This window comes from Telopea speciosissima, chromosome 4, assembly GCF_018873765.1.
Source record: "Telopea speciosissima isolate NSW1024214 ecotype Mountain lineage chromosome 4, Tspe_v1, whole genome shotgun sequence".
NCBI classification, from domain to species: Eukaryota; Viridiplantae; Streptophyta; class Magnoliopsida; order Proteales; family Proteaceae; genus Telopea; species Telopea speciosissima.
Genome location: NC_057919.1, coordinates 53,828,910 through 53,850,430, shown reverse-complemented (window position 1 = coordinate 53,850,430; position 21,521 = coordinate 53,828,910). Strand labels below are relative to the sequence as shown.

At 40.4% G+C, this 21,521-nt stretch overlaps 2 protein-coding genes across 2 annotated transcripts; one reads left to right on the top strand and one right to left on the bottom strand.

The window, feature by feature from the left end:
* Window positions 1–355: 355 nt before the first annotated feature.
* On the bottom strand, window positions 356–18,880 carry LOC122660067 (transcription factor bHLH62-like). Its single transcript, XM_043855242.1, has 9 exons — window positions 18,848–18,880; window positions 2,277–3,275; window positions 1,952–2,179; window positions 1,790–1,855; window positions 1,616–1,684; window positions 1,438–1,509; window positions 1,131–1,340; window positions 918–1,017; window positions 356–833 (listed from the first exon to the last, which is right to left on the bottom strand). Exons 2-9 carry the CDS (start codon window positions 3,258–3,260, stop codon window positions 796–798), a joined length of 1,767 nt encoding a protein of 588 aa, XP_043711177.1. The 5' UTR covers window positions 3,261–3,275; window positions 18,848–18,880; the 3' UTR covers window positions 356–795.
* On the top strand, window positions 11,637–12,434 carry LOC122659414. The gene has a single exon (XM_043854528.1). The coding sequence runs from the start codon at window positions 11,637–11,639 to the stop codon at window positions 12,432–12,434; it is 798 nt and encodes a 265-aa protein (XP_043710463.1).
* Window positions 18,881–21,521: the final 2,641 nt, after the last annotated feature.

The window sequence follows — 21,521 nt, the reverse complement described above, 5'->3', positions numbered from 1 at the left end:
GGGAATTGAAAAGTTTTCTGATTCAATGGGCCTAGTCAGAACATCACTACTGCCAACCTTGTCTTCTCACCAAAAGGATTGAAAAAGTTCCCACTCTGCTACACTTGTGGAACAGTAAAATAGAACAAGAGCTTCTAGATTTGAGTTGAGATGCCTGATCTCATGGTTGACTCCACCAGCTCAATAACTACCCAACATCTGAATCATTCATTAGAGTTAAAAAGACTACAGGTTCCCACTAATTAACAGCTGGTTACCATATCTAAAACTCAGTTTCTGCCACAAATTACGCGGTTTAACAGTGTTTCTAAAGGGGGAGGGAAAATTTGAAAAAATTCACTGATTGAGGCAATACTTGAATCATAAAATATAATAAAACATCTCAATGAATTAATAATAGAATTACTGAATGGTAAGTTTGATATGCCCAACAAAGGTTGGATCAGAAGTTTGTAACAGAACTCCTCCTTCCATCCCTCCCTCCCTTCCACTCTTGTGTTCTTCTTACCATGTTACATCTTACATGTGGTGATAATATTTTTCACCACAGGACGCAATTAGTTCTAAGATTTTACAGAGGACAATTGTAAGACTTCTCCAAAGAATAAGTCACAGAAATGATCAACAAAAAAAGATGGGGACCCAAAAAAGAAAAAAGGATAAAAGGTCTCTTGCTCAGGAGTAATGGTTGATAATTCTGGAGCTCGTTCGCCAATTCAAACAAACCTTTTTTTTTATATACAAAGGCCTCCTTTACATGGGGCCTCAACCAAATTCAAGTCTGGTAAATGGTGGTCAGAGCTCAACTTTCATGTGGGCAGTTGGCAATGAGCCTGAAATTAACAAATTTGGTGTTAGGAATCACAAACTGAAAGCTCAGACCCAAAGGAATTTGCCAAAATTTCACTTTTTCTCACCATGGAAACTCTGTGGCTGCAATGCTGCTTCCTGGCTCTGGTTCTGGCCAAAACCCATCTGAACAACACTTTGGAGATCATCCTCCCAGAATGTGGAGAGCTGGGAATTGCAAACATGCACAAATTAGAAAATGCCAGAGAGAATTGTGGAAACTTGTTTAAGTATTTTGTAAAAATATACTAACTTGGAGGAATTAAACAAAGTTGAATTACCTGAGAAGCAGCTTCACCAAAACCATCCACAGAAGGTAACTGCAACCCTAGATTTCGAAGAAACATGGCATCTAATGGGTTCACTGAGCACTGGGTCTCTGCTCCATTAGAAATTCCACTTTGAAGGGGGTGGTGCCCAAAAGGAAAGGCTGATGCTGACGAATATAATGGGTAAATTGGATGTGGAAGCGATCCTCGAGTTTGAAGTATCTGAATTCAGAAAGAATCAAGAACCCAGGTTTAGGAAATTCCCAATTGCCAAAACAGTCAGAAATGAGATAGGCATCATCATAATTCATTATGTTACCTCTTTTGAGAGTAAACTTTCCATATTGAAATCAAGCCTGGGGTTTACAGTGGATAATTTCATAGATAAGAACTGCAAAAAAATATTACAAGTTCATCAAGTTTAACTCAAATTCTGAAAATATGGTCAGAAACTCAGAATGGTGCTTGGGTAGTAAGGTTGTTGAATCTAAATTTACCTCAACTTGTCGCTGCAGTGACTGAACATAGTTTATAATCTCGTCGAGCATAACTGCTTTACCGGTAACCTACAATGGAAATTCAAGGCCTACTTTAGAATCATAATTCATGATTCACAGAGTCTTAGCAGCTAATATGAACATCAAATTTAACATCTTCTCAGTGGGCATTACCTTATTGCAGCCTGGTACAAGATCTTGAAGGAACTTCATCCGTTCACTGATCTTCTCTCTTCGGACCTGGAAACCAGTGAATTATGTAAGTCCAAGTTAACAAGGAAGCTGATTATAATGGTGGTTTCATGCCATTTCAGAGAGTATTGCATCAATTCTTACCCTTTCAGCAAGACTATGGCTATCAGTGGCTTGGCCTCTTCTTGCTCTAACATGGATGTAATCCTTCTGAGGTTCCGGCAGCTTTGGGTTATCCTTTGTTTGCTTCTGATCTCCATGTCCTGCATTGTTGGTACCCCCATTGGATTCTTCCTTTGCTTTTGTTGAAACTTTCTCATTTGCAGTGGCTTCAGCTGGTTTGCTTCTCTTTGCATTTGGGTCCTCCTCTTCCTGCAAGTGAGAATTCCCAGGTTTTTAAAATTGATTCTTGGAGGAATTAATTAAAAGGTCGAAACTTGATTTGAGAATTACCACCAGAGTAGCATACCTTTGAGTCTTTCCGAGAAGGAGATGAAGGGGTATTCTTTGCTTTTCCTCTTGGAGTAGCTTTTCTCTTTCTGCCATTGGCATCATTGGAAGCTTTCACAGAAGAATCCCCACCTGGGATTTGCTCGGAAATTGAAGATTCCTCGAGAGCATTTACGAACTCCGCATTATCCGGCGTTGAAGACCTCGATAATCTACTGAATTTAGCCGAAGCGGATCTCATCTCTGTCTCAGTTGCATCCTGCAATGGAGTCTCCTTGTTCTCCTGACTACCCATATGAGATCCAACAGCCTTGAGAGATTGGCTGCTCGAGACTCTCGATAACTTTCCATTCTCCGGCCTGGGCACCGACCTCTGAGGGAAATCAGCTTCGTTGAACCCGAATTGGGCCGTTAATCCGCCAAAATTCCGGCTTCCAAAGCAGGAGGACCTTGCAGCCCTCTCTGCAAATCCAGGATCTCCACAGAAAGGAGTCAAACTGGGATGTGCAGGCATAGAATTCCCCCTGACCTGATGATCCATCATGGAAAGATTGAGTTTTGGTGGAGAATTTAAAGGGGTACTGTAACAGGAAGTGTTGACACTATTGTTTTCCCCAATGTAAGAAGCAGAAGCTGCACTTCCACCCAATGTCTGAGACTGAGGAGAGATCTCGCCGGAGTTACAGATGCTACCAAGTTTTCCAATCAATTCTCTGATGATAACGCTGTCTGTTGGGACGGCGGTCGTGGCATTCGATGTGGCCGGAGAAGAAACGATTGAGCTCAAGGCTGATTCAAAGGGAACGCTCTGATCCATTGAATTCTCCCAATTGAGATTGAGGAAGCAAATGGGCAATTGCTCGGAAGAACAATTCAGCTCCGCTAATGGAAGTTCCATGGCTGAATTTGAAGAATGCCAAGTGGTAGGTGGAGATGACGAAGAGCCAGCGTAGCTCAGAGAAGGTGGGCTACCAGCATTCACAAAAAGCTTCTCCTTTTCCATGGATAAACAAGCAGAGATCAAACAAAACCGTAAATCTCCAACAATTTAATGACCCAGATGAAGATTCACCCCCAATAACCAAAGACAAGAAGTTTGCACAAAGAAAAAAAAACCAAAGACAAGAAGTTATGAATTTAGTTTCTGTTGTTTCCCAAGTGGGTGTAGCAGAAGGAGCAAATCTGAAACCTGGTTGGAGTAAGAGAAATGCAGAGAAAGGGGAGAAAGGGGGGAAGAGGGGATGGAGTGGGAAGATGCAGTAATAAAGCTATAAAAGAAGTGTTTGTTTGACCTTTTTTTAATGCTACGAACACTATTACTGCTATAAGTAATCTCTCTTTTTCTCTCTTTCTTTCTTTTTTCTTTTTCTTTCCTTTTTTTTTTTCTTCTCTCTATCTCTCTCTTAAGTTCCGTAATCGACGGTGAGTTGATGCCGGGCCTTGGACGTCAAACCAGCTTATATTCCTTCTCCTTTGAAATTATCTCTTTCCTTCCGCCATGAAAACCTGAAAGAGAGAGGTTTGAAAAGCTGGTGTTTCTTTCTTTTTTTCTTCTTCTTCTTCTTCTTCTTCTTCTTCTCAAAAAAGGAGGAAGAGATCGAGAGTGGAGTATAGTTGGGTTTTAAGCTTAGCTTTGCCTTTGTCTGTGTCAAATGGTTAAATCGCCAATGATTAATGCAGATAGAAAGCGAGAGAATTTTATATCTTTATATTTATTTGTAATTCTTTTCTTTTCCTTTCTTTTTCTCACTCTACAGAAGAGAAGGGAAACGGTGGTTAATTAGTTATTAATTAGATGGGAAAGATGGGTTTCTTGTCCTCTTTTATCTACTAACTTAATTTTTAGACTTTATTTAAAGGGTAAAATCCTTATTTTAACTAATGATTGTTGTATATTTTAATCAGAAAGTGGTAAAGTTCCTCTGGATCAATGAGGGTGTGCCTTGCACATGCCAGCGGTTGTTTGAGAGAGGGGTTCAAATATATATTTTTTTTAATTTTGTTTTTTAATCCAAATATTATTTGGATCCGAGGGAGTCCATAGAAATTTATTGTAAATTCAAAATAAATTTGAAGTTCAAAGGGAGGATTTAATTCGCCTCACCTCTACCAAGAGGAATAGATTACTCTCTCATGCAAAACTATTAGAAAATCCACCCTGCCAAAAAAATAATTAAAAATTATATTCTAAAAACCAATAAACCAGCTTTATATTCCCTTAAGATCTGTGTAATTTTTGAGGAAAAACCTGATTTACAGGAACAAAACATTAATTGTGGATTCACATGCAAGATTTGCCAAAAAACTGATTACTTTTGCGTTATGAGAAAAAAAGATTGATAAGATTGATTTCCAAAGAGTCAGACAAGATAAACACTTCTTGAAATCAATACCAGCAACTCCAAATATGATAAGTTCTTTTCGAAACAAACTGCACTCTAGACGTTGAGTCCGAGTTTATATAACAGCCTACGAAACCCAACTCAAAACACAATCTCAGACTATCAAGGAGGGTCCTCGTTTTTGCTACTAAATTGGTGCAGACACCATAAAGTTAGAAAAGACTACTATCAAATTTCTACTTTGGTCACGAATAATTCCCCACCTCCACTAATGCTTGGATTATATTTCTTGTTTATTCTTACTTTCTTTCAAAAGAGAATATTTAAATATCAATCAAGAGTACTAAAGATGGTCCTCCATTCATCTGTACCACTCACCTAAATCATAAGCACTCATCCAGATCGTTCAATTGGAGTCTAAACTAATTATAAGCATGGTTCGAGGAATTGGTATTGGATTAGCCGTATCAATTGATTCGTATTTGTATAATAGAGATCGATATCGATTCTTGACCAATACAATAACGATCCACGGATACTGATCAAAGATAAAAATGTAATTAAAATCAAATTTTTATTGAAATTTATAGGTTAAACCATTCGATCTGGACTAATACAAACCGATTTGGATCCATATCATATCGATACCGATACAGATTACCGAAACCCTGATCATGATCAAAAGTGATCTAAAGATATGGTTAGCTTGAAGAGAACACAATCTTCATGCTAAAGAAATGGCCATTTTTTTTTTTTTTTATATGATTAATCGATTTGTATTTGCCAAGTGAAGGTTTCTCCTATCCCTTCTTTTGTTTTTTAACCTTTTTTACCAGTTTGGGAAATCTGCTACAGTAAAAGAAGGGTAAGTAAGATTTTAATCTCTAACAATGATTAGAGACTTGGAGTCAATACAAAGGAAGAAATAAAAAAAGTCAATGTAAATAAATAAAAAATATAATTTTATTTTCCCATGAAAAAGATAAGGCATTAGTAATTATTTTCTTCTTCTCAAATAACGTGTTTTTCCTGAGTCAATGATTGCTTTTTAAGTTTTATTCTATCCTCTCTCTCTCTACCTTCTGCGGTTAATTCGGCTTTGGTCGGGTTCACATCGCAGTCAAAACCCTTCATTTTCTCGTAGAACTAAATGTTTCTCGAGAAACTAAAAATATCGCCGACATTAAGTCGAAGGAATGATACCATATCAATTGTCTCATCATAATAAGTTGTACCCCACAAAATATTGACCTTCTTCTAACCATCAGATTAATCAAAAAAATTCAGATAATTAAGATGGACCATGGGATCTTTAGTAGATTCCAATCTAACGTCAGAGAAGAGTATATCTTGGTGATTAAATTCTTCACATATAGCTTGTGAATTTTCCAAATTCCAACCCTCTCAACAAAACTTTCTCATTAACCCAAAACACCATCACTCAAACAATGACTTCTAAAGTTTTTTTTTTGAAGAATGTTGTTTGGATAAAAAGTCAAACTTGGACTGATTGGATACAGAACTTAGATGAGCATGCAACATCTCGTACGTAGTTTGTTTTGGGAAAAGAGAGTTGGCTTTTGGCAACAGGATACAAACTAACTTTGTTGCCAAACACTTCTTTTATTGTGGTCCAAGTAGTTTTCCGTGCCAGTAAGCAATTACCATATATAGGGAACTACGGGGTGCAATAGGCCCTAAAGATTAGGGGAAATGGTGAATAGTATAGGGAAACTTTTGCGATCTTTATCCTCTCAAGTGCCTAGTGAAATCAAAAGGAAGTAAACTAGCTTACCTGGGATGAGGGTGCACATAATGGATTGGAGCTCCAAGAAAGCTGCAACTTCTCAACAAGAGCACTCAATGCTACAAACTTAAGAATACTATCCTTAAGTTCATTAAAGGCGATTTGAATGAATAAAAATCCTATGTTGTATTGCCAGGTGTGCGGTGCATATTCTACGACACAGCAGAGGCCATGTGTGCCATGTGACCTTTTACTGTGTCGTAGAATGTGCACCGCACATCCAGCAGTACGACAAAGGATTTTGGTCCATTTTGAACATGAGCAAGATCCTCTTTTTATATAGCATGAGGGTGTCCTTCTATCACAGCTCTATATAATTGGATCAAATTTTATCCAATACCATCGACTTCTATATGAGATAAGGGTGATTTGGCATTAATAATAATCAGAAAATAGGATAAAGGCCCTTACAACCAATCTAAACAAGTTTCCATCCATTTTAAGAGAGGATTTCTTGTTTGAATATAGTAGAATACTTTTTTATATTGTAAAAAAATTCATTTATCTCGATTATTTCACAAGGAAAAGGAAAAGAAAAGAAAAGAAAACAAAACAAAACAGAGGATCTGTTGAATTTCAAATATTCAATTTCACCAATAAGATACAGAGGTCTTACTACCTTCTTGATTGATTATATTTGAGTCTTTGGGGGTACTTTGGGATTATATTTCACGTTGAAGATTTGTGCTTGTGGGCTGGGATGAATATAGCAGAGTAGTAGATCTGGTGGTCGACAATCGTTCGAACTTGGTAAAGGTTGTCCCAACACCTTAGTAAACCATAGGACTTATCGCGATGTCCGCAGACCAATTTACGATGTCTCAGCATCAGTGGAGGATGGCGTAAGGCTTTTGTGTCCTGTAAGTTCTTTTGATTATTAAGAAATTGGTAGAGGTCCTCGCCCTAAGCCCCCAAAAGAGAGTATGGATCACTACATCTCAAAAATGTGTCTTGCTTAGTAAGGCACATGGTTCCAATTTGCCCTGAATTTTGGAATCTATGATTGAAAATATAAATACATATTTTCTCTTTTCATTTCAACAAGAAAGAAAAGGGAATTAGTTTTTAAGCATTGTTGAGATACTATACACTATACAATACAATCAATCAAAAGAACTCCACCCAATGTTGGATGGGGAATATTCGACGTCGAGCATGCATTGAAGATTTCTCATTCACTATCGGTTCTTCATCATAAAATGTTGGATTAGATGTTTATAAACTGTTATTTTTTTTATAGTCTAGATTTGGTCCAATTAATTTGTATTTTGAAATTCAATATTTCCTTGAAATCTTTCAAACCGTAAATCCAAGTTTCATGATCTAAGAATCTTTGGAAAGATCTTTCTAAGTACTATTCAATTATATAAAAATAAAAACTACTAAAGCAAAAAATATATTGGAAAATCATTTTGAAAGTGGATCTTATATGACAAAAAAAAGAATGAAATCTCACATAAAATAATAGGCCAAAAATTAAATCATTTTCAAACCATTTTCCAATATAAAAATTTTAATGATGATATGCAACCAATCAAGAAGTTTGGACCCATTTCAAGGTCTTTCAGAAAGTTCGTTTGAATGATTGTAAATGTTACTCGAGGGTATACAAACCTCCAGAGCTACTCAAACAAGATCTATACACGTCTTATGACAACTTTTTCACCATTGTTGTACACGTTTTCTGGGTGACAAAATGAGGTATTTATACAATGCTAAGCCTATTGACGGCAAACAAAAATTGACCAAATTTTTTTTTTCTGAAGGGGGAAAAACTTCTTTCTTTTAGCAACCAAGAATGCTATCCTTATTGGTGAGCATGGTAACATGGAATACAAAATATTAGGTGACATTTTGATTGATCTTAAAACAGAATTCCCTTATTAATGAATGAATCGATGACTCAGTTTTTGGATTTTATGAAATTGAACCAAATAAATGTGAAACCAATTCAGAAGGCAAAACCCCACAAGGTCAAAGGTCGCTCACGATAGCTTACCATTGAACGAATGATATCTAACAGGGTATGGTCATGTCTATTTGAGACATCATTTTGTTGTGGTGTCCTTGGGATATTCAACTGAGACACAACCCCTTCTTGTTTGAGATGATCCATAAACTCATTTGATAAATAGTCTCCTCGATCTGATCAAAGGGACTTGATACGCTTTGTTAATTAGTCCTCAACCTCAGCACAACCATTTTTTAACATTTCAAGGTTTTTGATTTTTGATGTATTATGCATATGTATCTATAACAAGAATAGTAGTCAATAAAAGTCAGAAAATACTTGTATACCTATCTGGCTTGAGGACCACAAACATTGGAAAGGATATTATCAATCCTACTACCCTTGATGGAAAAGGGTTTCTTGGCCATTTTTCTTTATAGACAGGATTCACAGATTGAAAAAGTCTAACCTTCAGGTTATCCAAAGGTCTTTCCTTTACTAACTTGTTGATCCTCTCTACTCTAATACGACTTAATCAAGTAAATATAGTTAATAGAATTAATTTGAGGGGAGAAGAGCGGAGATTTTTTTAGGTGTTTTCTGGAAAGAGTGAGAGAGTGCCCTTGCGATGGATGTGGAGCTTGGTGATCTTGGAGGTACAAAGCCGTCGGAAGGAGGGAAACAATTACGCATCGTGGATTTCTTTAAGCCGATGGTGAGAGGTGAGGAGGGTGAGTTGCTGGAAGACCCTCGAACCCTTGTAGGATATGGTGGTGCTCCTACCAGGCCACCCTAGAGGAAGTCGTTTGCAAAGGCGGTGGGTGGGTCCCTTCCGAACATGGGTGATCTGCCAGATCCGATAAAGGCTGGGAATTGCACTAAGGTGGTAATCCCTCAAGAGGATTATGAAAGGGAGTTACAAGGGTTTAAGAACGCGCTGATTGGCAAAACAAACTTCCGGTTTGTGACGTTGGATGCAATAAGAGCTGCTTTCAAAACAACGTCGTAGATAGAGGCTAGAGTGTCAGTTTCGCCATTGGGGAAAGGCTTCTTTCTGGCCTGGTTCGAGAAAGAGGGGGATATGGCTTCGGTGTGGAAGTGGGGAGCGATGAGGGTGGGATCACAATTTATATCCTTCCAGCGATGGCGTTCGAGGTTTAACCTTACTGATCGAATGATGACGACGAAGTTAGTCTGGATTCGATTCCCAGACTTGCCTCTGGAATATTGGAATGAGAGAATTCTATTGTTGATAGTGAAAGCGGCAGGGAGGCCTGTGGCGGTGGATCGTCGCACTAAACATGTTATGTTCAGAAATTTTACGCGAGTCTTGGTAGAGCTCAACGTCGAAGGCGAGAGGATTGGAGAAATACAGGTTGAACACATGCAGCCATGTTCAAAGGAGCTTTATTGGTTCCACCAGACTATCGTGTATGAAGATCAAATGGAGTGGTGTGGCATCTGCAAGAGGGTGGGGCACTCTTCTAATAAATGTCGTGCCAGGGCGGGGTTTGAAGATGTTGTGGCAGGGAAGAGTGGTGATCAGCCAATCAAGGTTACGTCGGAGGACGACGGTGACCGAAGGCAACGTCGACGCAGCAAAAAAAGGCAAGATGACGTGCATGAGGTGCAAGAGAATCGTGCAAATTTGGTAAACTGCATTCAGGGGGAAGATTCCATATCCAAATCTCTTGGATTGGAAAGATCTCTGAGATTGGAGGATGCGGTTAGAGTGCGTGATACTCTGGTCCCCCCTTTGGGTTTAGGAGATGATGTGGTGCGTCGATCTCGCAAGATTCTTGGGGGTGTTGGTAGTAGCGGTGCTGCTAGGGAGGCGGGTAGAGTGCGTGATGATTTGGTTTCCCCTTTGGGCTTAGGAGGTGACGTGGTGCATCAATCTCGTGAGAATCTTGGGGGTGTTGGTGGTAGTGGTGCGGCTGGCACGTTGGAGTTAGTCCTTCCAGTCGGTTCGGATCAGCAGGTCGGTTACGGGGGAGATAGAGGGTCGAGCTGCGACGATATCTCAGAACCTGAGTCTATTATGAACTGGGACACAGCTTGTGATAAGGTAGTGGAGGATGGCAATAGGGACTGTGGTGTCCTTGTGCCTGAAACTCAAGAGAACGTGATTCATGCCATGAACCCGAGTCAGGTAGATGGTGGCAGAGTTGTGGTGCATCACACTGGAGTGGAGTTGGTCGATGCGGCAGTGAGAGCCATAGAGGATGGTGAACCAGCTAGGCAAGGTTCGAGAAAGGGGAAACAGGTGGTGGATCAGGCAACAAGAAAGTTTGGTCGAGTGATAAAAAAAGAAACGTTTTTAATGCGGGTCTTTTTCTGGAACATTAGAGGCATGAGGAAGGCCTCTGCTAAAGTGGCCTTGAGATTGTTTATTAAAAACAAGAATCCGGAGGTGATTTGTATTGCTGAACCTATGGTGAACGTGCAGAGCTTACCTGGTTTGTTTTTTAGCAGGTTGGGATATGACAGCGACTTCATTCACAATAGTCACAGTGATAGTGTGCCAAACCTATGGGTGATTTGGAAACATGGCTTATCCAAGTCTACTCTAGTGATGGAGTTTGAGCAACAGGTCACAGTAAAGGTGGATTGGGGACAGAGAGGTGCTCTCTTTACCTTTGTTCATGTAAAGTGTCTCAGGGCTCTTCGAAGGGATCTGTGGACTGATTTGTGTTCGGTGGCGCCCTTGGATTCTTCTCCCTGGCTTGTTGCAGGGGGCTTCAATGCAACTTTGGTTTCTACTGAGAAAAAAAGGCTAGGTTCCTTTAGCTTGGGCTCGGCGGAGGAATTTGGGGCTATGGTGGATGCGTGTTCTTTGATGATGGTGCCATCTCAAGGTCGCAAATTTATTTGGTCAAATAATAGGAAGAATGGGCATGTTGCTGCAGTTCTGGATAGAAGCTTCTGCAATGAAGCTTGGCTCTTAGCTTTTGGAGACTGTTCGCAGAGGGTCCTTACAAGCCCTGTGTCAGATCAAGCGCCTCTTTTGGTGGTGGCTGAATCGATTGCAAGACCGTCTAATGCCCCCTTCAGATTCCAACGTTTTGGTTGGAGAACCCTGCTTTCATTCATGTGGTGGCGGAGTCCTGGAAGGATTGGATTTCAGGTAATTATGTTTTTGTGTTGGCTCAAAAATTGAAAAGACTGAAAACTACTTTGAAAGATTGGGCAAAGGAAAATTACCCAAACTTCGATACCCAGATTAAAGCTCCGAAAAGTGAGCTGAAGGAGGTTTAGGAGGAGATCGAGCTGTCAGGGATGTCCGACCAGTTGTTTGAGCGTGAGATGGAGGCAAAAAAAGCTTACAACAGTGCGGCTGAGAACTTTGAAAAATTATGGGCTGAGAAATCTAGATTGAAGAGGTCTTTTGGGGATAGATGCAGTAAATTCTTCCATTTATCTACTAAAATGAAAAGGGTGAAAAATACCATTCGCTCTTTGAAGACAGCAGATGGGGAAGTACTTGTTGACCAAGAGCTGATTAAAAAATACGTGGAGGATTATTATGAAAATGTCCACAAGGCTGTGGAAGTTTCTGAGCATGAGGAAAATCTGAACTGCATTCCTTGGGTTCTGGAGGAGGTGGACATCTTCAGATTGGAGTCGGTTCCCTGCGACTCGAAAATCAGAGCAGTGGTGTGGGCTCTGGACCTGGACAGTGCACCAGGGCCTGAGAGTTTCCCTGGTACTTTTTTTAGAGCTTGCTGGGAGGTGATAAGTGCGGATGTGTGCAGTGCAGCCAAATCTTTTTTCTCCTCAGGTTGTATCCCTGCGGGGATAAATAATTATTTTATTGCCCTTATTCCTAAAGTGGAGGGTGCAGCTTCCCTTGAGAAATTCAGGCCTCTGTGCATGGGGAATTTTTTCTGTAAGATCTTATCTAAGGTGATGGCTCGTAGACTTGAACTGGTCCTCCCTAGATTAATCTCGGACGACCAGGGCGCTTTTCAGAAAGGGAAAGTCATCCAAGACAATATTTCGATTGCCTCGGAGCTTGCAAACTTGTTGGCCGCTGCCACAAGAGGAGGTGGTTTGGGGTTGAAAATCAACATCTAGAAGGCGTATGATACTCTCTCATGGGTTCTCGGGTCGGTGGATCCAATGGCTCAGAAGCTTACTCAGCTCTACAAGAATTTCGGTGTTAGTGAATGGAGGCCCTGTTGGATTCTTTGGTGTCGAACGGGGTTTGCGTCAAGGGGATCCAATTTCGCCTTTGCTGTTTATTGTTGCGGAGGAGGTTCTGTGCAAGGGGTTGACTAAGCTTCTCGATGATAAGAAAATTCTCCCCCTTAATGGTCCTCGGGGTATTCGCACCCCAGGGCACTGCTTGTTTGCAGATGATATATTTTTATTTATTAATGCTTCTATTCAGTATGTCAGGAATCTTAAAGCTTTCCTCAACTAGTACCAGGAGTTTTCAAGGCAAAGGATAAACTTGGATAAGAGCAAGCTTTTTCTGGGATCCATTCCCACGAGAAGATGTCAAGCTATTGTGGAAGAGCTGCAAATCCCGATTTGCAAATTCCCAACCAGATACCTTGGAGTTGAGATTTCTAAAGGTCGAGTGCGAAAAGGGATGCTGCTGCCTGTGATGGACAGAGTTAGGTCCAAGCTTACAGGTTGGAAAGGGAAGCTATTATCTATGACTGGTCGCGTGGAGCTAGTAAAGACTGTGATTTCTAGCATGCCGATCCATAGTTTTTCTGTGCAATGGTGGCCCAACTCTCTCCTTGGAATCCTTGAAAGATGGATGAGAAACTTTGTCTGGACTGGCGACCCTGAATCTTCTAAATCCATCACGGTTGGATGGGATAATCTGTGTAAACCAAAGGAGGAGGGAGGTCTAGGGATCAGGCGGCTGAGGGACATAAATAAATCCTTGCTCTGCAAGCTCACCTGGAAGGTTAGAAATGAGGAGACGGTTTCTTCTTCTTTCCTGCGCCATCGATTCGTTAACAAATGAGGGAAGGCTCGGCCTGGTTATACGGCTTCGTCTATTTGGCCGGGGATCAGAAGAATGTGGAAATTTGTGATGGTTAATGAATGATGGATCGTAGGGAATGGGGAAAAAATAGATTTTTGGAAGGATAGATGGTGGGGTCTGGATTCTATTTTGAAATTAACTGGGCTGAATGAGAATTTCTTCGACAAAGATACGACAAAAGTGCATGAATTTTTAGAAGAAAGGAGGTGGAAGCTGCCTCAAGTTTCTTCGATGGCCTTATCTGAAGCTTTCCAGGTGATTGAAACTTTGTAGATCCCAAATTACAGAGTGGGGTGATTTTTCTGTGGCGTCAGCTTGGGAGGAGATTAGAAGAAAGATGCCGATTGCCCCCTGGGCTAGCATTGTTTGGCACAAAAATCTGCTTCCTCGCCATTCCACTCTTGGTTGGAGATTAGTGCATGGGAAGATGCCTACGGATGTGGAAGTGCAAAAAAGGAGTGTTTGCGTAGTTTCTCGGTGCTCCCTGTGCAGAAATGTTATACCCGCACCCCGGATCATAATTAATTATTATTTCTTCCCCGTGACGTGTGGTTATCACTGCCACGTGCTGGTGAGCTGTTCTCACTGGTGGTCAAACCCAGTTACAAATTATTGACCATGATACAGGCTTACCATTGACACACCATGGCAATGGAGAAGTAAGTTTTAGCCCTTGGCTTATTTATTTATCTTTTTTCCTCGATGCCCTCGAAGTGCGGGTCAAGATTTAGACCGCCCAGGCTATTTTAGTTGAGTTGGGAATATTCTATTTGTGGGTCCCCCTTATTTAAGGGAGCGTGTGATGGGCTTATAATCCCATGGTGGATGGACCCATCCCCAAGTGGGTTCTTTTCTATTTGAAACCTATGGGCAGGCCCATTTAGTTAAGAGGCCCATTCAACTTGAGGGCCCATTTGACTCTATTTGACCCAAAGATGGGTTAACCCATTCCTGTACCCTAAATAAGACCATGGGTCAACCCATTAAGCCCTCTTGACCCATTTAACTTAAACTACCCATTTGGCCTAATGACCCATTTATCTTGGATCCACCCATTTAACTACTTGACCCATTTAACTTAAAGGACCCAAGCCCATTTTCTATAAATAAGACAAAGGGGGAGAAGCATTCATTTTCATTTCTTCTCCCATCTAACCTAAATCGTGGAGGAGAGAAAGAGGAGAGAAAGGAGAAAGAAGAAAGAAGAAAGAAGGAAAGAAGAAAGAAGGAAGGAGAAAAGGAGAAGGAGGAATGGAAAAGCTTGGTTGAAGGCTTGGAATCTCACCTTGTGGAGCCCTCTACGTGGAGCTTTTCTACATTGGGGAAGGTAAGCCATTGAAACCCACATCTCTTCATCTATTTTGAGTTTTGAGGTTTGGGAAATGGGAGAGATTCGACCAAGGAATCGATGGAACCTCTAAACCTAGACTATAGTGGAGTTATTTCACTCCATTACAAGCCCTAAGCCTAAGTAATCTCTTTCCATTGAAGAAATTTAAGGTTTCTACCCTATTATGTCTTAATTTAGGTTCTCTTTGTTTTCCCTCTTAAATCCATGGGATTACATGGACCTAATGAGGTCTTAGAACCCTAATGTACCTAGGAGGAAGCTTTCTTGAAGCCTCCCTACCTTTAAACCCCTTGGAAAATGAATCCCTAGCAAGAAACCCTTCAATTTTCGATTCGCAGTATGTGGTTTTACATGTGGTTTCGACCGAGAAACCACACCGCAACCACCCTTGGCGGAGACCTTCCTAAGCCCCTGGTTAGCTAGGACTTACATGTGGTTTTAGACCTGCAAGAAACCACCACAAATTACCTTCCCGAGAAGGCCCCTGTGAAGGTCGGATTTACACTCGGTTTCGTTTTTCAAACCACATCCGCATCCGACCTTGACTAAAATTGTCCTGAGCCCCGTGAAGGTCGGATTTACACTCGGTTTCAGTTTTCGAAACCACATCTGCATCCGACCTTGACTAAAATTGTCCTGAGCCCCTGTGAAGGTCGGATTTACACTCGGTTTCGTTTTCGAAACCACATCTCGCAACCGACCTTGACCGAACTCGTCCCGAGCCCCTGGTTTCCTAGGATTTACATGTGGTTGCAGAATTTGGGCATGAAACCACTCCTGTAACCACTCTACTTCGAAACCTTATACTTAAATGATTTATGGGAGACCTTTTAGGGATCCGTCCCTTTACTTAATTAACCCTATTTTCACTCTTTATTTAGGTTTAAAGTTTTCATCTTGTGACGTGTTACTTGATTTCGGCGACAACTCATAACATCGGGGCATAACGCATATTGTGAGTGGGTTTGGTTGTTTGGGCTTGATATTATTATTGCATTGTATATTATGTCATCATTATAAATTATTAAGCATGCTTGCGCATATTGCATACTTTTATATATGAATGTTATGATGTTAATTGGAGATGCTTTACTTTGATGGGTCTCGGTGCGGTGGGTGCGGTCTAAACTCCGATAATATATATATTTATGAAGAAATTATGTTGAATGTCATGTTGAATCGTATGCGCGTGCGTGTCGTCTGTAACCGGCACTAAACCGGATGAAAAGTTGATGCGCCGGATTACCTCTCGGGGCGATAGGACTTGCATGTAGTGGCTAGGATTTTACACCCTTATGCTACGACCCTTACCAACGGGGTTTAGGTGTTGGGTAATCGACACCGGATTTTGTGGAGGTGGGAGAGGCCGATCATGGTAGTATTGGTTATCGGGGTCCGCCATGAGTGGTCTTGGAGGCTTCGATCGGCGTAGGTCCCAGGTGACAATTGAGGTTTCATTGTGGCGATAAGTTAAGTGACCCACAGTGTCTCCCGAGTTGTCACAGTAGCATATGCCATTGACTTAGTTGTGATGTTAGGTGGAAAATTTACTTAACATATGCATGCATCATTGGACTATGTGAATTATGTGTTTGTGCATCCCCATCCCCTCACTGGCTCGGTGGAGAGCTAACCCCTCGTGTACACAATTTTTAGATTATGATGCAGTGCGGAGGAGCCGGAAGCGTGTTTAGAGGAACATGGCAACGGTGTCCTTGTGACAATTGCGCCTACGGGCCGTGAGAATTCTTGGGACTTGTTCCCCTTTTGTTTATTTTAGGGCGTAGGCCCATGTAAAAACATTTATGTTATACCCTTCTTAATCATTATTAGATGGTAATGAAAAATGGATTAACTACAATATTTATCATCTAGGCTTTGATCATCTTGTAACTATTGATTTTATACGCTTCCGCAAAACTACTGATCATTTGGAATGTAATATTTCCCTTTCCGCACTCTGATATTATATTGTTTTAATATTAGTTATGACTGTGCGTTGGGACACTGTGTCAGTGATCCTGGCAGCTTAGTAGGATGACAAGCGTTGTCCTAGTCACCCCTTATAATGTATTTTATCCCTTGTTGGGATGGGGGCGTGACAGAGTGGTATCAGAGCCATGATGCTCTGCACCGACCACAGTCTCGCGGACTCTTGATTTACTCTCCACAATTAGGTTCTAAACTAAAAATCTTCAAGAACATAAATGATGGTGTGCGGACATAGGAGAAGACTGATTGTGGTGAAACAAGAACTTAGAAGATAATAGGTAACATGGAACTTAGGACTTGAACCATAGGCTGTAAAGCTACAACTATATAATTGCTTGGTTGAGCCTTAAGTAGGTCATAAATGGGTAACTATATGTTATAATTCATAAACAATAATGAATCAATCATAACCAAGCACAATTATCAACAATGATTTAAATAAGAGAGAATTAAGTAAATACATAGAGATACATATAAGATTAATTATAAATATTCAATTATTCCAAATCTTCTTGGGAGGCAATCATATCCTTCCCATTTCAACATTCATGATTTCATCTATTCCAACAAAGACATATGATTCTATCCTGCTCAATCAAAAGATACTTATCTAAACACCATGATTGTTCCGCATTCTCTCCTTCGGCATAACTGTGTCTTTCTCAACTCGAAATGCAAGATCTCATCTGTTCCAACTCAAAACATTTGATTCTGTTCATCTCAGATTAAATATACAAGTCTACCATTTTTAAAAAGTTCCAAATTGGTCATCCTAAGATAAGAACTAGAAGAAGCTCGATCCGGATAACTTCAATTTGTTGAGAGAAAGTGGGCTAGTCATTTGCACCACCGCCACCACCGCGACCAAGAAAGGTGTCGATGTCACCTACCCCTCTCTCGATACCTCTAGGCGCCAAGTCGGTTGGAGAGTTGCTTCGTGACCTCATCGAAGCCATCCACCACTCGTAGGTTCACGCCTTATGGTCGCGAATGTCAATACCTCCCACTTGATTAAGGTATAGGGATTCCTTCTAAGTGAACAATAGGTCCTTGCTCCTCCAATGGACACGTTGATAACGCCGGCCAACCGTGCTGCAATGAAGGCTATAGGAACCCCTTGACACATGAAACAACCCGATAGTTTTGTGTGCCTGTGTTCTCGGTATCAGATTTGCATAGAAATGGCGAATGAGTTTCGGTAGTATGGTTCAGGAAGGTTGAGAATGTTGGTCCACCCCAATGCCTCGAATCTCGCCCCACCATGTAAGCTTTGAGATCATCCAACACTACATCCCGCCCTTCCACTATATTTTTAAAGCGGAAGTAGTGGGTAAAGCTCTTGGTCCTCTATCTTTTGAAACCATAGTGGATCTAGGAGAGTTGGTGCAACTTGTTCAACGCATGTACGCCGTGCTCATGGGGCCATTAATTGTTTTAACCTGCAGCCAAGAGTCAAATAGATAGCAAATTAGTACCTTGAATGCTAAGGCCTAAGTAGATGATCAATGTAAGGTTGTGAAGTTCAAAACCTAGCCCTTGATTTTCCTTTCAAAGCAAATTAAATTACAGCAGAATTCTTAGGCTAGAAAATTCTGATTTTTATCCAATTGTGATCTAAGAAGTTGGGGAAAAAAAAAGGAAAGGCATGGCCATTATGCCTAGGACATGATATTTTATACAAAGTAGTGAGTTCAAGCAAAATATGGACTTATTTGATCTTGAAACATGCTATAAACTTTAAAGAAAATTTTTAGATTTTGTGATTGGAAGTTTGAATCTTGAGAAACAAGTAAAGTTGGCTTGTGACCACTCAAAGGATGTAAACTAAGCCCTATCTAGTAAGACCGATTCATACATGGCAAAAGAGAAGAGGAAAATTCGAGTAGGTTTTGGTTTTTCCAAAATCCAACCTAAATCCTTGAGTTAGATGCCAAGATCGTATGCAAGCCCTTGTATAGGTTGCTTATGGTGAGAAAATGGTTAAGATTAGATCGTGAACAGTCTCTCGAGCAAAAGAAAGCAAAACCCCAAGTTTCCAAAACCTAAATTGTGTTTTGGGGTTTCTCCTTGAGAGAACTCGATGGGAGAGAGAAAGATCTTACCTGAATGCGATTGGATGTTGTTGAGGAGTAATTTGGAGCACTAAAATCCACCGAGGAGGGAAGTGAGAGCAAGAACGATCGTGGCTTTTGGTTCTTCAAATGTATTAGAGTTGTGTTTTGAAGGAGGGAAATAAACCTCTAAGTTGCGGGTTTTAAAATTTTAATTTTTGGGCCATGCGGTTTCACCCGCGGATTCAATTTTGTGAAACCCATTGAGAATCCACGAATTTCGAGAACAAAATTTGATTCGTAAAAAGCTCGGATTTACCTGTGGTTGCAACTTACTGAAACCACACCTAAAACCGCCCAAGCCAGAAAGGGTTTTCTTGCCCTGTCTTGATGAACCAACCTATGTTAGGCTTTTATTACCTCTATTTGATGTTTCCCTCGCCCCTCTTGTGGCATATCTTACCCCGGTAACTTAAGCTTTATGCTTGACAAATAAAAGTATAGAAGTGAAATGTATACAAGATGTGGAAATGGTATTGTGACAAGAGCATATAAGGGAAATGAGACATGATAACCATAGGAAGATGTTGGAGTGAAGAGAAATGAATAAGATCAATGCACATGTAAAATCCATGTGAGATTCCTAATGCGTGGATGTGAATAATGAGATCAATGTGAACAACATATACTTTTGGCTACTTTACATCCCAACCAATATCAAACAAGCAAGTTATTGGATGAAAATACCCCAACAAGAGACAAGAATTATTTATTTGAGGAAAAGAGGAAAGATTCTAAGGATTTTATCAATAATTATATATACAAGAGAATATGCTTGAAGATAAGACAACGTGATAAATTTCTATGAAATTTTATGGCATGTAAAAGAATTAGATTTGAACTTGAAGAGTTTCTCCAAAATATTATGAATTGAGGATTTTACCATAACCAAAACCTGGGCATAATCCAAGTAAAATTCAACTAGACATGACAGCATAGTGGTAATCTCTAAAATACTTGCAAAGACTTGAAATTTATAAAAGATGCAATAATCAAACAAGGATCCAACAACTTAGTGACATCGATCAAATAGGACTTGATTACACCCAAAAACCCTAGTTTCGGCCAATCAATTTTGGTATGGATTTGGTGTACATGGCTATGGGATTACAAGCAAAATCAAGACATGATCACAACTTGAGATGATTCATCCCAAATCTAAGAAAAGAGAAAGTAGAAATGGGAAGAAAGCCATATCTTGAGCAAGTGAGAGTTAAACCTTGAGGCTTAAGATTACAAGAAAACCACCCAAGGGAAGCTTGAACGGAAGTCCTCCAGAGCTTTTTCTCCTGCGGTTATGTTCCTTTCTTTGGAGCCAAAAGTGAGTTTTAAAACTCGCGGCTCTGTTATGTTAAATTTTTGCAAATGAGCGAACGAGCGAATCCACTTATCGTGAATTCGCTCTGCAAAAACTTGAAATTATCATTATAAATCATGCGGATCAACGAACGGATCCACACTCATGCATCCGTCCGTAAATCCGTTTGACTTAAACCCTCTCGGCCATTGAGACTTTTGAGATTGGACAAACGAACGGATTCGCATTCCACATCCGCCCGTTAGTCCACTCTCCCTATTTTCGCGGAGGGGCCATGAATGCACCCGGAGTCTTGACGCTCGCTCGTGAGTCCACCCGATTTCTTTTAGGATTTTTAGCTTGTTTTGGAGACCTTTGACTACACTTATATGTGATGATTATGTGCCTATACCCTAGATCGGACACCCCGTTGTGTGACCCATTTGTGGGAACCACCTAAGTCTAGTCAATACCTTGAATTGAAAGAGGTTAGGACTTGTACCCGATTGGGCCAGCTAATAAAAAGTAGCAGGCATTGGTAATCACTGTGACTCCTCTCTTACATAAAGGAAGAAGAGTTACCTTTGAGGATAAAGACCTTCGATCCTATGAATTTAAAGACCCGAACCTTATGGATAGAGAAACCTAAACCTATACGGGTAGAGACCCTCAATGGGGTGCGTAGGAAAGGAAAGTAATAGACTGGTTTATTTGAGTAAGCCATGAAGGTCACGTGTATTTGGAAGTCATTCATAACACCTCAAGCTAGTGACGACTCTATTTGAACTTTACTTGGTCCATCCAAACCTTTTTTAGACTCATATAGAAAGTCCTACACCGTGATTTGACTTTCCAAAAAAAAAAAAAAAAAAAAAAAAGACTTAGTGAACCGTGCACTGAGAACTTCTTGTTCGGTGGATTGACCTAGATGACAAATATGTCCATAGGGATTGAATGTAATTATTGAATCTATGCCTACATATTGGTGTGATAAATATATATAGATATCCCTTAGAACCTTGGACTTGTGTGACTAGAGTGATTCTCACGGTACTACAAGTATGACCTTACATCGACCTTCTTTGTGTAACTAGTTGGTGCCCACGACCTTGGTTGACCAAACCTTAGGGTAATGAATAATGAATTTAATGACCGGATAGGTTAAATTATGGAGACTGCTTGAAGAGTTGACTTGGACAAAAGCTAGTAAAGGTTGTTGGTTCTCGAAAGAGGACTGATGTGGACTCTTTCCGTGGGATAATTGTGTTATAGGTTTAAAGGTTGTAAAGCTAAAACGAAGGATGTAACAAAACCTTCTCCAACGACAGATATGAATGGGGTAATGGATCACCAAATGCGTTCCTCCGTCTTGGGAGTGAACAATAGGAGATTCCATCAATATTCCAAA

Bases quoted from the DNA above. Each gene is read 5' to 3' on its own strand.
- LOC122660067 (XM_043855242.1), bottom strand. From the start codon at position 3,260: ATGGAAAAGGAGAAGCTTTTTGTGAATGCTGGTAGCCCACCTTCTCTG. The intron at 1,856-1,951 runs GTAAGAATTGAT...ACTGGTTTCCAG, and splicing joins GCCATAGTCTTGCTGAAAGG to GTCCGAAGAGAGAAGATCAG. The intron at 1,510-1,615 runs GTAAATTTAGAT...ATTTTTTTGCAG, and splicing joins CACTGCAGCGACAAGTTGAG to TTCTTATCTATGAAATTATC.
- LOC122659414 (XM_043854528.1), top strand. From the start codon at position 11,637: ATGTCCGACCAGTTGTTTGAGCGTGAGATGGAGGCAAAAAAAGCTTAC.